Here is a 20,990-nt window from a genome sequence, read left to right on the forward strand (position 1 = left end):
GATTCTTTTAAGTGGTTCAATACTATTAGTAACAAGATAGGGTTATAAACAGTAGTAACATCAGTCTTCATTAATCTCAAGGCTGTACCTGTCCATATCAATCAACTCTTGATGCAGGTAACAGAGATGATGAAATATGATATCTCATTAAACCACAATGTTAATACAGACCATTAATAAAACACTCTTACAACTTAATCAAAATTCTTGACGCGCTTCCATGCCCATGATAATAACACACTTAACAAAAACATAACAGAGAAACTGATTTTATGAATGAATGATCGTTATATTACTACCGTGTGTTTTGAATTGTAGTCATGAAACACACTGAATATGTAGATTTCATAGAAAATCGCGGGTTTATAAAATTTTTGGATAATACTTCAAGTAAAGTCAATTTAACTGATTCTGACATATTTGACTTTGTGATCCGACATTTAGGGAAGAAACAAGAGGACACCTTTTCGGCATCGGTATTAACGTGTGTTTACATAGTAATATTCATAAGTGGTATTTTTGGGAATACAAGTACTTGTCTAGTAATTAAAAGAAACAGACATATGCATACGACAACAAATCTATATTTGGTAAATCTTGCCTTTGCTGACCTTCTAATAGTAATTCTAGGTAAGTGTTCTATGTTAAAATGGCGTTATGATAACCGACCACAATTTTTTTTCTCATTGTTAAAGGCTGTGAACGTCTTGCCATTAAAGCCCTGAAGGTAAGAGTGCGAATCCGCTAGAGACCAATGATGTAAACAAAAGTTCACAATATGTTCCCCAGTAAGAAGCCAAAAACGTACCTTATAGAACATGATAAAAGATGCTGGCATGATATCATGGGAAAATTCCAAATTAACTTATTTATGCTAAAACAATGAACGAAAAAACGGACGGCGGCCCGCAACCAACAATATTCATTGCAATCAAAGTATTAACACCACCCTATCTTAGGAAAGAGGGCAATACAACACACGAAATATCAATTTACTGATCCAATTGTAATTTTACTCTTCATTGTTTAAGAATTTGATTTAAAAAAAAAAAACAGGGTATAGTAAAAAGTATATTATGGTCAGAAAAATGATTATCTATTCAACATAAGAAAATGCATGTACCAAGTCAGGAATATGGCAGTTGCTACCATTCGTTTGATGTGTTTGAGCATATGATTTTGTCATTTATTTAGGAGCAATTTTTTCTTCGGAGTTTGGTATTTTTGTTATTTTTCCTTTTTGTATAAATGTTTCTTTTTTGTTTGGTAACAGTTTAATTTCGCAAGTTTGCTCAACACATTATTAGAGTTAAAAGCAAATATTGCCATATCCATGTTTAGTAGTATACATGTATGGGACATCAGTGTTTAGAATTGAAAACATTTTGTTAACATATGCAAAGGGAATAAAACATGTGCGCGGAAGCATGTAAAAAATATAATTCAAAACTTGATACCAAATGATTTAATTCTTAATTTTTGAACAACGCCCTTTTCCCTTTTTCCTTTCCCTTTACACAAGACAAGACAAAATACAAAATATTTTATTTCCTCAGACACAAACGTGAACAAGAGGTCAAAACATAATAAAGTATACGTATAAATCGACAGCAGAGTAGTTTTCGATAAAAGCACGTGATTTTCATGACATTGAGACATATACATTATACATGTGTATATATTACCTATTGAGTTTAAAAGATTACATATGTACAGAATGCTGTCTTATTGTTCAGTGATTGTGAGTAAACCTTTCTCTGGCATATTGTTCTGCTTAATGTAGCGCTTGTCAAACTGATTGCTTTATTACTTAATTAAATCAAATAATTTTACTATGAATTATCTGAACCGAAAAAGTAATATTTTACGTTTATAATAATCATCAAGGGATTAGACCTAGTGGAAGTCACATATATCAACTCTTTTTATTATTTTTTACGGAAAATACTGCTCACACTTTCAGTATTGTATTTATATTTTGTTCTGATATAGGATTGCTCCCTTGACTTTTTCTGATGTACGATATGTAACCTGCTGATAAATTATGTACGCGCATCCTTTGCCATTTCAGATAGCAATGAATAATTTTACACCAGAAATACAGAATAAAAGCAGTAAGAAGTTAAATAATATTATAAATATCATGAAGCGCAAACAACATACTGACTGTCAATTATCGCATAATGTTAACAATTGCATTAGTGTCCATCGCTCTCTTTAAAAATATAAATGTCTTGAATCTATGCAGTTTAAATATAACGATAATGAGTGGTACATGTAATCTTAGATCGAGACTAGAGGCACTTTAAGAACAGAGTACTGTATGTATTTATATTTTGAATTCATAATACTATCTTATCTTTAACCGAACTTCAAAATCATATTCCTGAATTAAAAATTTTCTCCGAAAACATTTCCGGATTTTTATAGTTTCACATTTGACTCCTCCTCTATGATTAGAACCAATCGTTTCTCATAAATGGCAGAAAACAAAACTGTTGTTAATTAGCAGATATGCACAATGAGTTTTTTTTTATAAATGGCATTGAAATGAGTCTGACATTGAATATTATAAAGAAATACAGGAATTCGACTATTGATTTTCCTTCTTTATTTTCAAAGAACTTACAATTTAAACGGATTCAGAAACATATTCTACAAAACAAAGTTTTATGGAAAATACATTTTAGTCATATTCGTTTCAATTCAACATACGATTAATTTTCATCGTAAAATTATTTTGTGAACAAATGTGCCGTTTTTAGACAGTAAAATGATATGTGTAAGAAAATAATGAAAAAAAGTACAGCCAAACTATCCACACTGCCCTATAGAAATCACAAACAAAGACAGACATCTGAATATTGTTTACGCTGGTCTTCTGTTATGTCATTTAAGAAGTCCGCTGTTTGGAGCACATTGACAGTAACATCCGGTTTCCGACAAGATAAACCGTTACAGAAATCGATTATAAAGTCTTTGTTTTAACCATAGATTTCAGTTAATCCTCATTTGTTAATATACTTTTATCGTTTTAAGTGATCAACGTAAGATGAACATTAAAAAACACCTGGTATCATTTTTATACGTTTGTTTGTTTTTCTGTTTCTGTAGATCTTATATATATATGTTCGTTGTCATATCGGTGTTTCCCGCTCCATTCTTACAAGTGTTTGATGTTGACAAAATTATAACATATTTAATTAATATAGATAGATATGTCTTATATATCATCTTTACAAACGTCATCTCACTTTATTGCAACAATAATGAGTTAATTACAATTGACAGCAATTGTGGAATTGATACAATAAATTACTAATCAAACATATGTAAATGATAAACAGTGTTATATATAGGCGATATAAATATTGTGAAGCCTGGTGCATAATGTAACAGAACGTTAATTTCAATTGAAGTTCACAGAAACCGTCTATTTTGAATGGGCTCAATGTATTTCTGCCCAACATATGTACACGATACACATGATACACGGGAGAAGATATGAATATTTAGAAGCTTGGTGCATAATGTATCTAAACGTAAATTTCATTTGATTTTCCCAAAAACCGTGTAGTGCTTTTTTTATTTTGTGGTCTTTCTCTGTCAAATAACATATCTTTGTAGGTTGCATTGTTGTTTTGTTTTTTTGTTGCACTGTGGTGCTTCTGTTGGCTCGTTGTTTTCCTTTTATATTTAATGTGTTTCCCTCAGTTTTAGTTTGTAACCCGGATTTGTTTTTTCTCAATCGATTTATGACTTCCGAACAGTGGTATACCACTGTTGTCTTTATTTATATCAGCTTTATATAGAAGTATGATTTTCTCATACATATTGGAACGCCTGCTATGTCAAACCTCATGATGGCACGAAACCCCTGAACATTACATAGACATTAAACATTTGGAAGGTCGAAATTGTTAAGAGTACACAATACACCGTTTTTATATTATAATCAAAGCATTAAAACAAGGAAACAGCCATAAAATGAAAATTAAAATCTATACATAAAGATAGCAGAACATTACGGTGGATAAAGATTATATTATGCAGTTACATTTTTAAGCAAAGTTATATCTTTCTTCGTGTTTGCTTAAATTAAACAAGGAACTACGTCATTGCTGAATTATCTATATCAAGCAGATGTACTATTTAGAAAGACCTACAAACTCACAGATGCAAACGTACGCGTACCTGTTTAAAAATAAAAAATGCTTTTACTGATTGTTTTTTCATCTTGACTTAAGTAAATCCTCAAAAGGGTTTCAGACGTTAACAATTTACATATCGTTAATTATTGTTCTTTATTGTGGATTTGCATGTGAATAATATACATGTATCTGCTACTGAATATGTGACCAAGAGGTAGCTATATGTCTGATATAAACCTTATTGTATTTTCCGTTATAGATTGGACTTTTTAATATTTTTTTTAACTAGAAACAATTCCACCGTGTAGAACGCCACATGTGGAGTGTCGACTATGTTTGACACGGGGTTGCAATTTCGAAGCGAAGGAAAACTATCAAAGTAAGTTTAACTATCAAAATCTCTTTTTTAAGAATTCTTAGTACCATATAATACATTCCACGGAAGGAACTGCAACACAATATATTTCCTGCAAGCAGAATCAGTCGATTTCAGTGCTCTGAAACACCTAGCCCTCGTTTTCAGTGTTGCAGATTTTGAGGCTTCACATGCAAATTTCTTGATAAAAAAACTACTTAAGACGACTGGTTCCCCCCCTCCTTATCATTTATAAAAAAACGAATTCATGTCATGGAATTAATCCAAACACCAGCTTCTTACTTAAGATTAATTTGTTTTAAAACTAGTTTTTCATCAAAATATAAAGTGTCGGTCGAGGTGACGAATTTTGCATCTCCAGGGGTAGTGGCATTTGATAAAAAAAAAGAATAGATTTGCATTTACATCGGTCTTCAATTGATAATTATTAGTACAAACACATCTGCTATATTATGATAAAGTTGAGAAAGGAAATGGAGAATATGTCAAAGCGACAACAACCCAATCATAGAGCAGACAACAACCGAAGGCCACCAATGGTTATCCAATGTAGCGAGCAAATCCCGCACTTGTAGGCGTCCTGCAGCTGGCCCCTTACAAATATGTATACTACTACAGTGAAAATGGACGTCATACTAAACTCCGAATTATACACAAGAAACAAAAATTTAACATCATACAAGACTAATAAAGGCCAGAGGCTCCTAACTCGGGCCAGGCGCAAAATTGCGGCGGGGTTCAACATGTTTATGAGATCTCAACCCTCCAACTATACCTCTAACCAATGTAGAAAAGTTAACGCAAACCAATACGCACATTAATATTCAGTTGAAGAGAAGTCCCAGTTCGATGTCAGAAGATGTAACAAAAGAAAATAAATAAAATTACAATAATACATAAATAAAACGAGACTACTAGCAGTTAACGGACATCCCAGCTCCAAACATCAATTAAATTGATTGTCTTCATCATATGAATATTAGGCACAATCCCTCCTTTTAGGGGTTTAATATCATACTATTATAAACTATATGAGAAGAACACATTACAAACTAAAGGTACTTTGTTTTGCCTGCTCAAAAGCAAATTCTGCTGAAATCGACTGCTTCTGCTTGCAGGAAACAGATTGTGTTTCAGTTCCTTCCTTGCCATACATTATATGGTACTAAGAATTCTCAAAAAGAACTTTTGATGCTTGAACTTTCTTTAATAGTTTGTCTTCGCTTCGAAATTGCTACCTCGTGTCAAACATAGCCGACTACCCGCATATGGCGTTCTACACGGTGACGTCCATCTGAGGTATCTTTATAAAATAATTGTTTTTCTAATTTGTTTGCTTGAGGTCATAATAAAAACTTGGTAGCGTTATGTATGACATACACTTCCCTATGTTGATCATACTACGGATTTCGGTCTTTTTCTTATAATTATATATGTTTGGTGAACACTGATTCGACCGCAACATGGGACACAAATTTCCAACAGGAAATAAATATAAAATTGTGATTTGATTGCCAATGAGACAATTCTACATAAGTGACCAAAATGACACAGATATCAACTACTATAGGTTACCTTCAACGGCCTTCAACAATGAACAAAGCCCATACCGCATAGTCAGCTATAAAAGGTCCCCAAATGACAATGTAGTATGTGGACTTAAACCCACTCATACAACAATAAAATCATGCGGTATGGGCTTTGCTCATTATTGAAGGCCGTACGGTGACCTATAATTGTTAATGTTTGTGTCATTTTAGTCTTTTGTGGATAGTTGTCTCATTGGCAATCATAACACATCTTCTTTTTTATATTACCCGGAACATGCGGGATGGATTAGAATTTGAAACGCCGAAAAGTCAGTGATTTGTTTTGCTATTGAAATAAATTGTCACCCACTCTTATAAACACGTACATCTTTATAATGACATAAATTATGAGTTTAATAACCCTTTGGTATCTTTAGCCTCTCTTTCACGTTTATTGTATTGTCGTTTGCTTCCTCTTTCACTACAAAACATTTGACATTTTAATATATCTAAACTTAAAATAGCAGACATCTGCTTCCTTATGAAAGCAATATCTTCACACATGAAAATTATATTGTTTAGACAAAATGCTCTTGTCATAATTATCCTGTAGAGTTTGCAATCACGAACTGGGTTTCTCATTTTTGTTCATTTCCGATGAACTAATTGATCATATGAATCCAATAAATAAAAGTATTTAATAAATAAAAGTTTTGATTTGTCTGTTGTTTATTAAAGATTTACGTAACATGACAACGTAATAATGTGACCATTCGGAAGAATGTGGTATATTTGATTTTCCGTATTTGATGATTGTAAAAGACATGATGTGTACATGTACTATAATGAACTGATATGATTGGATATGCACTTCCTTATTAGTAATATATATCAAAGTCGGTGAATGAACTAGAGAAGTACAGTTGCTCAAATGCATTTTGTGCGAATTATAATAGAATAAAATAGACTATGAGCATTTCGTGCAAATATATATTTCATATGTAGTCCTGGCCTATCGAGCGCTAACTCTTAATAAAAGAGTATTGGCAAAATTTTTTTGATAAGAAAATTAGCCATAAAATAAACCCTATGATGAACTCGCCAAATATGGAATTCTCCTAAATACCTCATGTGTCGAGTTGCTGGGTAGAAAAAACATGTGTACTCACACAAGATTTATAATATTTCGATGCGTCGCTTAAATCGCACATGGAAGTGCAGTGCTCAACACTAAAATATGCATAATATGTAACAATGAACAAAGGAAACATCCATACAGGTCATCATAATTAGAGTGTAAGAGCCGATTTTGACCTCAAATTTCAGGTTCATCTGATGAAAGATTTTGGACACTTTTTAAACACTGAAGTGTCTACTTTAGTCGATTCAATTAGTTCATTGGAAAGATTTGAACTGATTTTATCATTAAAGACGCTGAAATGCAAGCTTAAATATGACAAATCTGTCAAATATGCCATACTTTGTCCCTTTTCAGACGTGTTTTTGTCAAAAATGAAAGTGGCCTTATCCGTGTTCACTATAAACCTTTACAAATGTTATGTATAATCATTAAATTACTTATTTGAATTTTAAGAATGAACACAAATGCAACCACTTCCATTTAAGACGGAAACCGTCTAAAATTTAACTAAAATGCCAAAATTGTGAAGATTTCAGTAATTTAGCATGACTTTAAGATGCTAGTACCCGATATATGTGCAATGTCTTGTCAAAAACAGCCCATATTCATGTAACAGTAGTATTCTTTTTTCCAATAAATACCTAACTTTACATTCTAACAAGTTTGTAAAACTGCTTTATTTTGAGGCAAAAATGGGGTCTTACTGAACCTTCTCCTTTCAAGTTTACTAGGCTTTCATACGTAGTCAAAATATACAATAATGTATGTTAAACTGGACAAATGTCATATGCCTTTCATTTTATCAATGGAAAATATGATATCACTCAACAATATCATTTATAAAAAAAAGTAAATATCAACAACTTAAACGTTACCAACTTCATTATACCATATGTGTATTTCGACAAAGTTCCAACATCATCACATCATCAATAGTTAACAGTTGAATGAATGGATTGCGTTTTTCATGGGTTCTTTTTTGTATGATTTAAGAAATAATTCCTTCATGTCATGCTCTATGTTCATTTTAACATGGGTAGGCATTATATTTGTCGATATTTTACACTGAGCGTTAGCGAGGTGTAAAATATGGTCAAATATGATGCCCACCCATGTTAAAATGAGCATAGAGCATGACATGAAGGAATAATTTCGATTCTAATAGGACAAATACAGTATTTTTATAGGTCGAAGCGTACGAAATTACCGTAAAATATTTGGTTGTTCCACTTTCCTCCTCGAGGAGTCTGTGCATTGCATTTTAATTGATAAGATTAAAAACTACAAGCAGGGTTAATATATGTTGTTTCATAAAAAAATTTAATAAAAAATTATGTCAGATGCTTTAATGTATATATTTTAAAGGATACATATGGAATTAACGCATTTGTCAAACATATGTTGTGCTCATTAGAACACGGCTTTGTTTACACGGCGTAATAGGGACGTCATATTAGAATGCTCATCATTATTTTTCGAACTTTCAGGTTTTTATTTTATTTTTGGCTCGACGGTTATTTTTCAATATAGTCACAATCAAAATATTAATTAATGATAATAATACTTTTTTGTTATTTTCTTTGTTTACAATCGCTTTATCTTTTTAATAAAAAGCTCTGGAATTCTAAATAGTTATGCCATCAGCTTGACAGAAATGGCAGGTAGAAATTTATTGTCAAAATGCGCATCTGGTGCAAAAAAAAAAAGAGTTCTGTTTATGTTATTGTGTTGTTATAACGACATCACGATCTTTATCACAACGGTCTCTATTTTATATTGAGGTTGGTTCGATACTCGCAGCTATAAAAGAGGGACGAAAGATACCAGAGGGACTGTCAAACTCATAAATCTAAAATAAACTGACAACGCCATGTCTAAAATTGAAAAAGACAAACAGACAAACAAAAGTACACATGCCACAACATATACAACTAAAAAATAACTTTCGTGAGTTTAATAGTAACAACTGACACCGGTACACATATATTCGCATAATATACTTGTAAAGCAGCTTCTTTTTAAAATTCAAGTTCTGGTGAACAACTTGTCACCATGTCTTCAGCTAAGTAGCTGTTGAAAGGTATTGACATGGTTATAAACAACATACTGTTTTTATATGTATCAGAAAAGTTGATCTTTGATGAATTTTCTGGTTTGAACGTTCCTACTAAAAGGAAGCCATGAAAACTCGAACCCACCATATTTCTGAAGTAAGCGTTTCTTTTTGCAATATGTGTCTGTCAGATAGAGTAGTATTGCTTTTTATTCTGTCCAATATTTGTAATAATTTCTGATGGTCTGTTTTTGATTTTTGGGACGTTAATGATCTTACTTCGTACTTTTTTGTCATTCTAAATATTTTACTGATAAGTCTTGTACACACAAAACGTGCGTCTAAGGCCGTGTTCACATTGACCTAAACTCAGTGTTGTGTTAGTGTAACTGACACTTAACCTAAACACAATAAGGTTCCCATTGACAAAATTCAATGTTTACCTGTAGTTTAAATCATGTTTTGTCTACATGCAGTCGATAGTTAATGTAGGCCTTGTGTAGGTTAAGTGTACACAAAAATAGGCATTTACAACATTAATTTTACCATGTAAATTTAAGGAAAAATCGATTTTTGAATAAATATAATTTTATCTATAACAATGATTAATTAATTTCTTTACAGAAATATTTGTATAAACTTGCTATATTTATTTGTTATAAAAAAAAACTTTACGTAGCTTTATTAACCCCGTTATCAAGACTCAAAGCATCATCATTGCCGAACAAATAATTCATTTGAAAAGTCTTCCCGAATCGAGTGGCCGTACACAGAAATATTTGCCACGGGTCTTTACTGAAACAACGATTCCCTTATAAATGCATTACTAAAACAAGTGTTTCGTAAATTGTATTGTTTCCGTTAAATACACTTAGAAATAAAAAAAAACATTACCCCCTCCCTTTGGTGAATACTCCTTGGAGTAGAAATACCGTTTGCAACAAACAGAAAATTAGAAATGTAGTGTTCCTTAACAAGTCAATCCCTTTTCTTCGTCTGTAAGCATGCTGATGTAGCCTACGTTTTCTATCGAGACATCTTTAGTATCTCTAAACTACTTCAAATCATAAAAAATGCTTTTATAAAGGAGCAACCACTTAACTTAAAAAAAAGGAGGTGTATGTTTTTTTTTTGGCAAGAACGTTTTTATTCAGTTTTTTTTTTATGCTAGCAATCAAATATTTTTTTCTTCAATATTTAACACTATTATGTATTGGGAAACACTGGATTCAGCATATATATTTTTTTATCATCTGTATGACCAGTATATTTTTTTTTTATCATTTTAGGGATCAGAATAGTTTTCAAAGAAAACATCCCCCCTTTTTGAAGTCAAATGGTCGTTCCCTAAATGCTAGAAAAGTTGTCCGAAAATTTGAATTCGGTTCTACGTAATGAACATTTAAATGAGTCAGAGTTTACAAGTGTGAACCAATCTTATGTACAGGCAATTAAACAATGTGTATTGATGTGAACAAATTTAATGTGAAACCAGTGTACATTACACATGTTACATTAAACTAATTGTAAACATGTTTACTGTACATGGCGTTTTGTCGGAACACGGTCTTAGGTACATAGTTTATATCCTGGTATTAACGATGAGTTTATTATATGTATCATTATCATAGTGGTACTTTGTTTAGCATCTTTACTAAAATGTCAAGTCATTCTTGGGATAAAAACAAAGTACTCGACTGGTAATTGTCATATAAGTTACTGTTGTTACGTATGTTTCCATTATTGACACTTCTTTGTTTTCTTTCCATGAATTAAAACACTGAAGACTGACATATACACACTTCTCTTCAACAGGTTGGTATCATTAAAAGGGAAAACATAAAATAGATTTATAATAATCATTGGTTATTTGAAGAAGCTGTTATGCTTCTTAACCATTGTCACGTTTAATAAGGGCTTGAAACAGTGCCTAGACAAGTTTATGTTCTTATTTCTGTAAATAAGTACAGACTTATTACAACATATATTCGTTTTGATAGTTAACTGTTATATTTTGTGAATAATGTGTGTAAGCATGCCATCGGCTTACATAAAGTAAAAAGTTTCTAATTATATCATTCTGTTTAAACTAGTTTATTAACTTCTAACAGTTTGTAAATTATGTGTGTAAGCATGCCATACACTTACCATGGAAGAAAAGAAAATATTTCTAATCATATCATTACATTAATATATTTTAAAGTCATATGAAACAAGTGACCGATGAAAAATAATGTTACTTCAATTATTGAACCAATGCCTGCATAAATCATGAACTTAATCTTCTGTGAACAATTTGATCATTTTACGCATCCATATTGATAATCGTCTAAAAATATTTCACTCGGTCAGTGTCAATGTGAAAATATGGCAGGTGATTAATTGTCGTGTTCTGAAGCCGAAGTTTACCTATTTTCAACTTTTAAACAATCAACAAAATAGCATCGATTTTGAGCTAAGCACGTGTATAACATGTACAATAAGATAATAATAGTTTATTTCCATGATGCAACGATGTTTACGTTTGTTGACTCTCTCTTCAACGTTGTTTTTTCCCTTTGCACTTGTGTATTGCGATCATCGGATTATTACGAGAAAGGTCACCCTGAGGTTTCTGATACGGTAAACATGTCGGCCAATTGTTGTCTGGAAGCCAATAATTAAAAAAGAGTAAATAAACTCATCATAGATACCAGGATTTGTTTTTGTATTAACGCCAGACAAGCGTTTCCTCTACAAAAGACTCATCAGTGACGCTCGAATCCCGAAAAGTTCAAAAGGCCAAATAAAGTACGACGTTGAAGAGCATTAAGAACCAAAATTCCTAAAAGTTTTGCCAAATACAGCTAAGGTAATCCATTCCTGAGATAGTAAAGCTAAAGTAAATTTCTTCTAAATTTGGACAAATTCATGAATTTTCCTCAGAAAAAAGTATATGTACGCAAATTTTATAATATTTTTTTAGAGGAAAAGGACCAAAAAAATATACAAATATTATGTATGTAGTACTCATATCATGGTAAATTAAAACAGCCTACAAACGAGATATTAACTTTTGTTTTCAAATAACGGAACATAAATGATTTATTGTATCAAATTGTGACACATGTGAATAATCAAAAAGCCTAATTCCTCCGTGGGACTTCGAACCGGATTTTTTTACACACATTTGATTAATTTCTTCCCAAGATTTGGAAATCTCTGCGGTATAGGATCATGAAACCCGGTGTGCTTTGTTATAAAGGCAGAAGTATTTCCTCAAAGTTTAAGAGGGTAACGGGTTCGACTTTCGTTTGACTGATTAACGGTACAGGTAAAGTTGGAAGATTTACATAAAATATTTATCATTGGATGTAAAATAACAACAACAACATTCATTCATCTTTAATATAATTTCTAGACCTAGTTAAATCCAAACTCTTGATAAATATCAGTATGACTTCATTAATTGATCCTTCATACAAGACACTTTATTTCATTATGAAATGATTATTTATAGGGCTGTCTTTTTACTCTATTATCTTTGTCTGAAAACAGATTCATTTCCTTATCAAAATCTCAAATATGTTTGTGTATCCAATGAGCGTCAGCTTAGTAACCAGTGTATACCAGGAAGCAGCAGACCTTCATTATATTATTTTTCATCTATTTATTGACATTGACAAATCTTTTATAATCTTCTGACTATTAAAGACAGACTCTAATTTTGTTGAATAATACGTGTCTGTTTATAATCTTTTGATATTATAAAGACAGCCTCCAACATTGTTCGAAAATACTTGTCTGTGGTGGTCAAACTGAGTTAAGTTTACACGAAGCATTTGGTCATGGTTGTACATTTTTGTAAAGCTTAGTGTGTTTTGGTTGGTGGTATTTTCTTTTCGATTAATTATGTTAAGAAACTATGAATATCAAATAAAGGAAAAAGTAGTATACCGCTGTTCCAGGTTACAAACTATAAATTCTACTATCACTTTTATAAAATTAAAATAGTGTACCAAGGGGATATTCAAAACTAGAGAAAAACTAAAAACTCTATAGCAATAGAACATTGAACGACAACCAAATAATCAAAACACTCCATAGATCACTTAAAATAGAGTATTTAATAAAAAAAACGTTCCTACGAATATACTTATCAAAGCTACCAGACATACATTTTCAGACGCGCGTTTCGTCTACAGAAGACTCATCAATGACGCTCGAATAAAAAAAAAGTTAAAAGGCCAAATAAAGTACGAAGTTAAAGAGCATTGAAGAAAAAAAATCCCTTAAAGTTTTGCCAAATACGAATGACCACATGTACTCCGGCAGGTTAGATATATCCCGTGCCGCTAGTGACACTCGATGTGTTACACATAAGATATAATCACAACAATCACTATATAAGAAAAAACCTAAAACTCAATAAAAACAAGTTAAATGTTTTTGTGTTCTTCAATAAAGTAATCAATGAAATTAAATAACAGTTTTGAATTGTGAATGTTAATTAACCGGACCAGACATGTGAAAGATTGCTAATGGGTGACTCTTAACACTCCAATTTCAATTTGATCAAACAGTTGTCAGCTTCTACAGTCACACAATAAAATGTTCTTTTATTGTAAGTTTATTAACCAATGAATAGAAACCTTGAAAATTTTAGAAGGAAAAACTGCATTAATGTCACGCAATTCACATTAGCAAAGTAATTTAAAAATTATTTTAAATGATTTTTTCAAATATTCATTCGACAAGCCAGTGATCTGAACGCAAGACCACTGATGTGTTATTTAATGTCTTTCCTGGTTTTTTTCTGTTTGACAGATTCGTTTTCCTTATGAAGTCTGAGACTCATATGTAGTTAAAGTCAATAACATAATTTGATAACATATAAATTTATTTTAAGATAATATTAAACGACTCCTACAGAATCGCTTATACCACAAAACAATTGCATCCTTACGGAGACTTGCAGATGATTTATTTATGGAACTGTCAGCTTTTTTGTCAATTAAGGTATTATAAAAATAATAAAAATAGAAGGAACAAATTTACATCATTTGACTTTAGGTACGTATATACAGTGTTTATTAAATATTGCCTATTATCTATGATGAGTTTAATTATTCAGTATGACAGACCCATACCTTCTCAGTGAATGAAGTTTTCCGTAGGGTTAAAACACGCATAAAATAGATGTATTAGGAAAGAATGATAGTTGATTTGATTCTTTGTCAGAGGGAGCAAAATCTTATTCATTTTAGAGAAAAGTGCACAAACTGAAAATAGTATTTTATACGCCTGGTACCTAATAACTATTAGCATGTTGAAATGTTCTATTGTATTGTAAATTTATGTATTTCTCTATCCTGAACATTCCATTTTATAATATTGTCATAAAAAGTTGTAATTTTAGTGTCATATTTAAAATTGCCATTAAAGCGGGAGGTTTGGCTAGCCACAAAACCAGGTTTAACCCAGCATTTTTCTTAAATATCCTGTACCAAGTCAACAAATGGCAATTGTTAACTAATAGTTCGTTTCGGTGCATTGTCGATTGTTTTTTTGTAGCACTTTAGTGTTTCTGTTGTTTCGTGGTTTTCCTTTTATATTTGATGTGTTTACCTTAGTTTTAGTTTGTAACCCGGATGTCTTCTCTCACAATTGATTTTTGACTTTCGAACAGCGGTATACTACTGTTGCCTCTTTTTGTCAATTGCAATCAACTTTCCGTCCCTTCATATTGCCATTTCGTTCCTGATATATAACTAAAATGAAGTAAATTAACTGCACGACAAGGGAACAATATATCATTAATCATTTGTTAATCGATTTAATTTTGAAATGTGTCTGTATAAAGGATATCGTTTTTTTACACAGAGCTCGTTAAACCTTTCAGATTTTCAAATAAAAAATAATAATAATGATGTATATTGCAGATATAATAAAATCGATATGATGTAATACATGTTATTGCAAAATCTATATACATTTGATAAACTACATGTATATATTAGCAAGAAACCGATAAGAAGTCTTGACAAAGTTTATAATTCTTGGAGTATGATTTGTAATATCAGATAAAACTATAAAGTTAATTCAAAAGTTATTGCGAGGTGTTAATTAATGCGAATAATACCTTTTGCTAATCATGGCAAAACAAAATGAACTCGCATTCTGATATATGATACATACATGCTATATCTGTATGCTGATTTTCCTATAATCGCAAAAATCAATTCTGCATGTTTGTCCATTCTAAATAAATCACAATGATAAATGCTTGTTATATTTTTTTAATTCACAGTATACATTTGAATAACAGGTGTTATTTTGGAGCGGGATCTCCTCAATCTATTTGAGGACCGGAGATCATCCAATTATGTTGGTGTTTTTCGTGTTGTTTATCACTTAGTTTTCTAAGTTAGCTGTTGTAACTTGTTTGCTTTTTGGTCGTTTCAGTCATGGCGTTGTCAGTTTGTTTTCTACTTCTTTGAATATTCCTTGCTATCTTCAGTCCATCAATTTACTCCATTCAAAATAAGTGTTGAGTATAATTAATACGATTAAGTTATGTTGGAAATTTTTAATCATACAAAGCCTTGTTCGGACTAAATTTTATAATGTTACACAATCTCTACATGAAGGCGTTCATCAACATTACTAGATTTTATTTCTGGGAAAAAGCTCTTGAATATACAGTTTTCATAACAAAACAATTATTTAAACGAGATTCAACATCTTTCAATTGCACTTAAGCTAATGTGGCAACTCCCTCTGACAAACTTGACTTTGAACAATTATTGCTGTTCTATTTAGATTTTTGGTTGATGAAAAGACACGTAATATGTTGCTTTTTTGTGTTACAACACTTTTACCATATTATTACTTTCCGAAGGATAGAGCACAGTATTTTGCAACTTGTGAATTACATTGCATACATTCAAAACATTAAAACAAATCTAAAAAAGAATGCACAATGTTTCCTTTCTTTAATTTTCTAGATGTTTTGTTTGAGGTAAATGCCACAAATTGGCAGCTACGACAAATATAAAAATCACAATAATTGACTAATTATATAACATATAAGAAGATGAAAATGAAAAATTAAATTACTTTTTTTTATCTAATTGCCTTGAAATACAAGCAAAGTCAAATTCTATTTAGCTAACTCAAAAATAGTAACTTATATATTGACATTAACGTCAATGTTCTTTTTTTCAAGATTTGCAAAACATATTTGTGCCGAATTTCTTTTGATTAAACAATGTTGTATTAAGGTAGATTTGTGTTTTACGCCATCTTGAATTATAAAATAGCAGAAAACAATTTGTCTAGATCTGTCATAAATTTTTCAAAAAATATTAAGAAATCAATCATTTGTAGGACTTTGCATCTAGATGAAGAATATAAGTTTCATCATTGTTTTTCAAGACAGATAACTCAGTTAATGCTACTTTTAAAAACGATTGTCATTTGAATTGACCAGTTTTGTTTTGGTTTCTTTTAATGAAAAAGAAATCAGGGGATCGCAATCTTTTGATTATCTGAAAGCACATCCAAAAAGCTATCTCCTCGTATTTTATTTAAAAATGCTATTGTCTTTTTTCACACACAATCGGGTTTTCTTGCCTGCTTGAGATGAAACTCTAATATAAACAAAATCGGTCCGTTTTACACAATCTGTAGCATGTAAAAAAAACTTCACCAACACTCTTTATTATATTTTTGAAAAAAGCCTGATATAATATAATTTTGTAAAAAGAAAATAATGTCATCGATGTTAATTTCGGCCCAATCTGCTTTTAATGGAAAGATTGGCATTTGCCTTTATAAATTCTTGACTGCAATAAAAAAATATTCGATGAAAACTAGTTCAAGGATGCTTCAAATAAACCATAGACAATTCAGACGGATATTAAATTGATAAGTGGAAAGAACCTTCGGTTTTGATAATTTCAAGAACGATACTGAATGGATAAATAATAGATATTATATCAATTGACACGATTTACAAAAACAATAATGAGGATTCAAATATAAAATTTGAAAACAACACTATACATAATCTCATGCGTTGGAAGCGATACGCTTGATGTACCTTCATCGGGAACGCTGAAAGCCAGATAGTTGAAAGTCGATATTTGTACAAGAACCGAAACAGTTGAAGAGCTATATGAACAAAAATCCATTTAAGGTAAACTTTGCCTGCTTGAGAAAAAGCCTTTCTTTATAAGTTCATATTTCATAAACGGACAATTTTAGTAAGGTTATATAACATTACAAATTAAATACATTTATTTAATAAAAAACAAAAAAAAACAGGTGTTGAATTTTCGTATAACTGTTATCATAAAGTATAATGTAGATTTATTTACTCGGTTTAGATTTTAGTCACATCTATTAAACGATTTAAAATATAAATATAGAATTTATTGTTTTCTCCGTAGATTGAAATATTTAATCATTCGATTCAATTTTCAACCTCAAAATGGGAGGTTTACCGAGCATTTGGTAACATCTGAAACCTTGAACTAATGAAAGTGGATACATATTTTACAAAACAGGATTGAGTTATGATAACTGTTTCATTAATGCTTTCTTTTAAAATCACAAAAATTCTGAACTCCGAGGAAATTTCAAAAGGGAAAGTCACTAATCTTGGCTTTATAACTATTTTGATATGAGCGTCACTGATGAGTCTTATGTAGACGAAACGCGCGTCTGGCGTACTAAATTATAATCCTGGTACTTTTGATAACTATTTACACCACTGGGTCGATGCCACTGCTGGTGGACGTTTCGTCCCCGAGGGTATCACCAGCCCAGTAGTCAGCACTTCGGTGTTGCCATGAATATCAATTATGTGGTCATTTTTATAAATTTCCTGTTAACAAAACTTTGAATTTTTTGAAAAACTAAGGATTTTCTTGTCCCAGGAATAGATTACCTTAGCCGTATTTGGCACAACTTTTTGAAATTTTGAATCCACAATACTCTTCAACTTGGTACTTGTTTGGCTTTATAACTATTTTGATATGAGCGTCACTGATGAGTCTTATGTAGACGAAACGCACGTCTGGCGTACTAAATTATAATCCTGGTACTTTTGATAAATATTTACACTACTGGGTCGATGCCACTGCTGGTGGACGTTTTGTCCCCGAGGGTATCACCAGCCCAGTAGTCAGCACTTCGGTGTTGACATGAATATCAATTATGTGGTAATTTTTATAAATTTCCTGTTAACAAAACTTTGAAATTTTCGAAAAACTAAGGATTTTCTTGTCCCAGGAATAGATTACCTTAGCCGTATTTGGCACAACTTTTTGAAATTTTGGATCCACAATGCTCTTCAACTTTGTACTTGTTTGGCTTTATAACTATTTTGATATGAGCGTCACTGATGAGTCTTATGTAGACAAAACGCGCGTCTGGCGTACTAAATTATAATCCTGGTACTTTTGATAACTATAATCAAATTGCAAATATATAAATCAAAAGCTTTAGCAAATCATACGAATGGATACCAACTGTCATATTGCTGACTGCGTGCAGGCATTTTCAAATGTAGAAACTTGTGAATTGAACCTGTCTTTATAGCTAGCTAAACCTTTCATTTGTATCACAGTCGCATAAAATTCTATATATTGGCATCGATGTATGAACAAAACAAACAGACACAATAGCATTAATAGGTAAAAATGTCAACAATAAAGTTAGAGCAGTCGACATTAAGGTATCATTTTAATCACTCTAGAAACAACCAAATATATTAACAAACATTAACCATGGCCAAACAACACAATGATGTAATTTTGGGGGCCTTTTATAGCTTTTGACATATTTAGAAGTGAGCCTAGGCTCCATGTTAAAGAACTTTAACCTATAATGGTTTACTTTTACGAATTGTGACTTAGATGGAGAGTTGTCTCATTGGCACTCATACCACATCTTCTTATATCTATATATAGCCCTGTCGTACGGAAGAAAGTAACATAAACAGGCATATAGACAAAACATATTAGCATATATAAAAGGCAAGAATACAGAATACAGAAATTATAATAGATAAAACATCGACTGGATGTTTAAGTACAGAGTCACGTTGAATGTAACAAAGAAGCACACAAAATTAGAGAAATGATGATGATTAGCTCTATATGTTTATGGTTGGTTTCTTGTTAATTAATCGTAGTAGCTCTGGTTCTTTCTTACATTGCTCAATCTGTGCTTGCTAAGCTGATTGATGTTTAGTTTTCGGTACGTCGTTGTCGGTGCTATTCTTTCTTGTGATTTGAATTTCTCTTTGCATTGTATTCGTAAAGCTTCTCAGTTCTCAGGTGTAACTAATAAAAACATAATAATTCTGTTTTCAGTAATTTGATATAGGGTTATTCAGTCACAAATGAAAGTCCTTTTATTTTTTTATAGTTCAAATGACTTATAACATTGAATTTGAAATTCAGACATTTAATATCAACTGTAAATAGGTCTCATATACTTTTATAACCATATCTATACAATCGACATATATAAACAATTCAGTTACCATCTCAATAGATTGTCTAAGACTTACGGCAAATCTTCAGACGTATTCAATTGTCAACAATCTTTTTTTACACTTCCTTTATTAAGGAAAGTTCTGGAAACTTTAGTTTCAGAAAAAGCATTAATTTTCAATTCTGCACTCATACGAAAAAGACTTAATGAAATGTCAGAAAATGTAAAACTATTTACACTTGTATTCTACCATCACTTATTTTGATTGGTCATAACAGGTATACTTGCTTACTATGCCTGTTATTGTCTTCCTTGTGTCGGATCCATTAGTCGAGTTGTCCACCCACCAATAGCCTTTAATTGCAGCGTCTTATGTAGCTTATAACAAAAGTTTGCTGACAGGCATTCCGTTAATGAAACTGATGTTATTCCTGTTTTGTAATTGTTACTGGATTAATGTAAAAAAAAAATGCACATTTAGGAAGAGTATAAAATACAATATTAAATAAAAAAAGAATGTTATCAAAAGTACGTCAACCAAAATGAAATGTTAGACTACAATTAAAACACAATATTTACTGTGTTGGACAGCCATTTTGTATTATCCAGCAGGCCTTTTACGGATCCTTTTAACAATTGTTTTGATGGTTCTTTAAATAATTACTCTCCATGCAAGGATGTTCTAAATTAAAGTGCCTACCAAGTAAGTGTTCCCCTTGAATTGTTTTACATTTTTTATTTCGGGGCCTTTACTAGCTGACTATGTGGCATGAACTTTGCTAGCTGCTGAAGGCCGTAGCTGATCTTTAGTTGTTAATTTCTGACACGTTAGGTTTATTATTAAGTGTTGTCTCATTGGTCGGTCATCATTCTACATCTTCTTATTAGTATAATAATATTTATTCAGATGTCTAAATAGAAAAACTTCACTATGACTAATTTTTTTTTGCCGAACAGGATATCAGGTAAATGTCGTTCACCCTTGCATTTTTCTTTTAAAACAGTATATGCTGTATTGACTAACATCTATATAGGAATAGAAAAAAAAATGAAAGAGTAATAAAGCGTTGTAACAAAGAATTTCTTAAATATGGTATGACTGCCAATGACACAACTCTCCACAAGAGACCAAATGACACTTCAATTAACAGCTATAGGTCACCGTACGACCTTCAATCACGAGCAAATACCATAATTTATAGTCAGTTTAACTTTGTTATCCTTTCCACATATGTTATGGACGATAGGGCTCGTT

General features: G+C 31.4%; 1 protein-coding gene across 2 annotated transcripts in view; it reads left to right on the top strand.

Annotated features, from left to right (window-relative positions):
* The first annotated feature begins 269 nt into the window (after positions 1-269).
* LOC134686036 (pyrokinin-1 receptor-like) overlaps positions 270-20,990 on the top strand; it is a 73,531-nt gene continuing 52,810 nt past the window's right edge. Inside the window, exon 1 of one of the 2 annotated variants that reach the window (XM_063545736.1) lies at positions 270-630. In XM_063545736.1, coding sequence (XP_063401806.1) covers positions 321-630 — 310 coding nt within the window. In that variant the 5' untranslated portion in view covers positions 270-320. The remainder of the gene's footprint in view (positions 631-20,990) is intronic. The other variant, XM_063545734.1, reaches the window with a different exon arrangement.

Source organism: Mytilus trossulus, chromosome 10 (assembly GCF_036588685.1).
Source record: "Mytilus trossulus isolate FHL-02 chromosome 10, PNRI_Mtr1.1.1.hap1, whole genome shotgun sequence".
Classification (NCBI taxonomy): Eukaryota; Metazoa; Mollusca; class Bivalvia; order Mytilida; family Mytilidae; genus Mytilus; species Mytilus trossulus.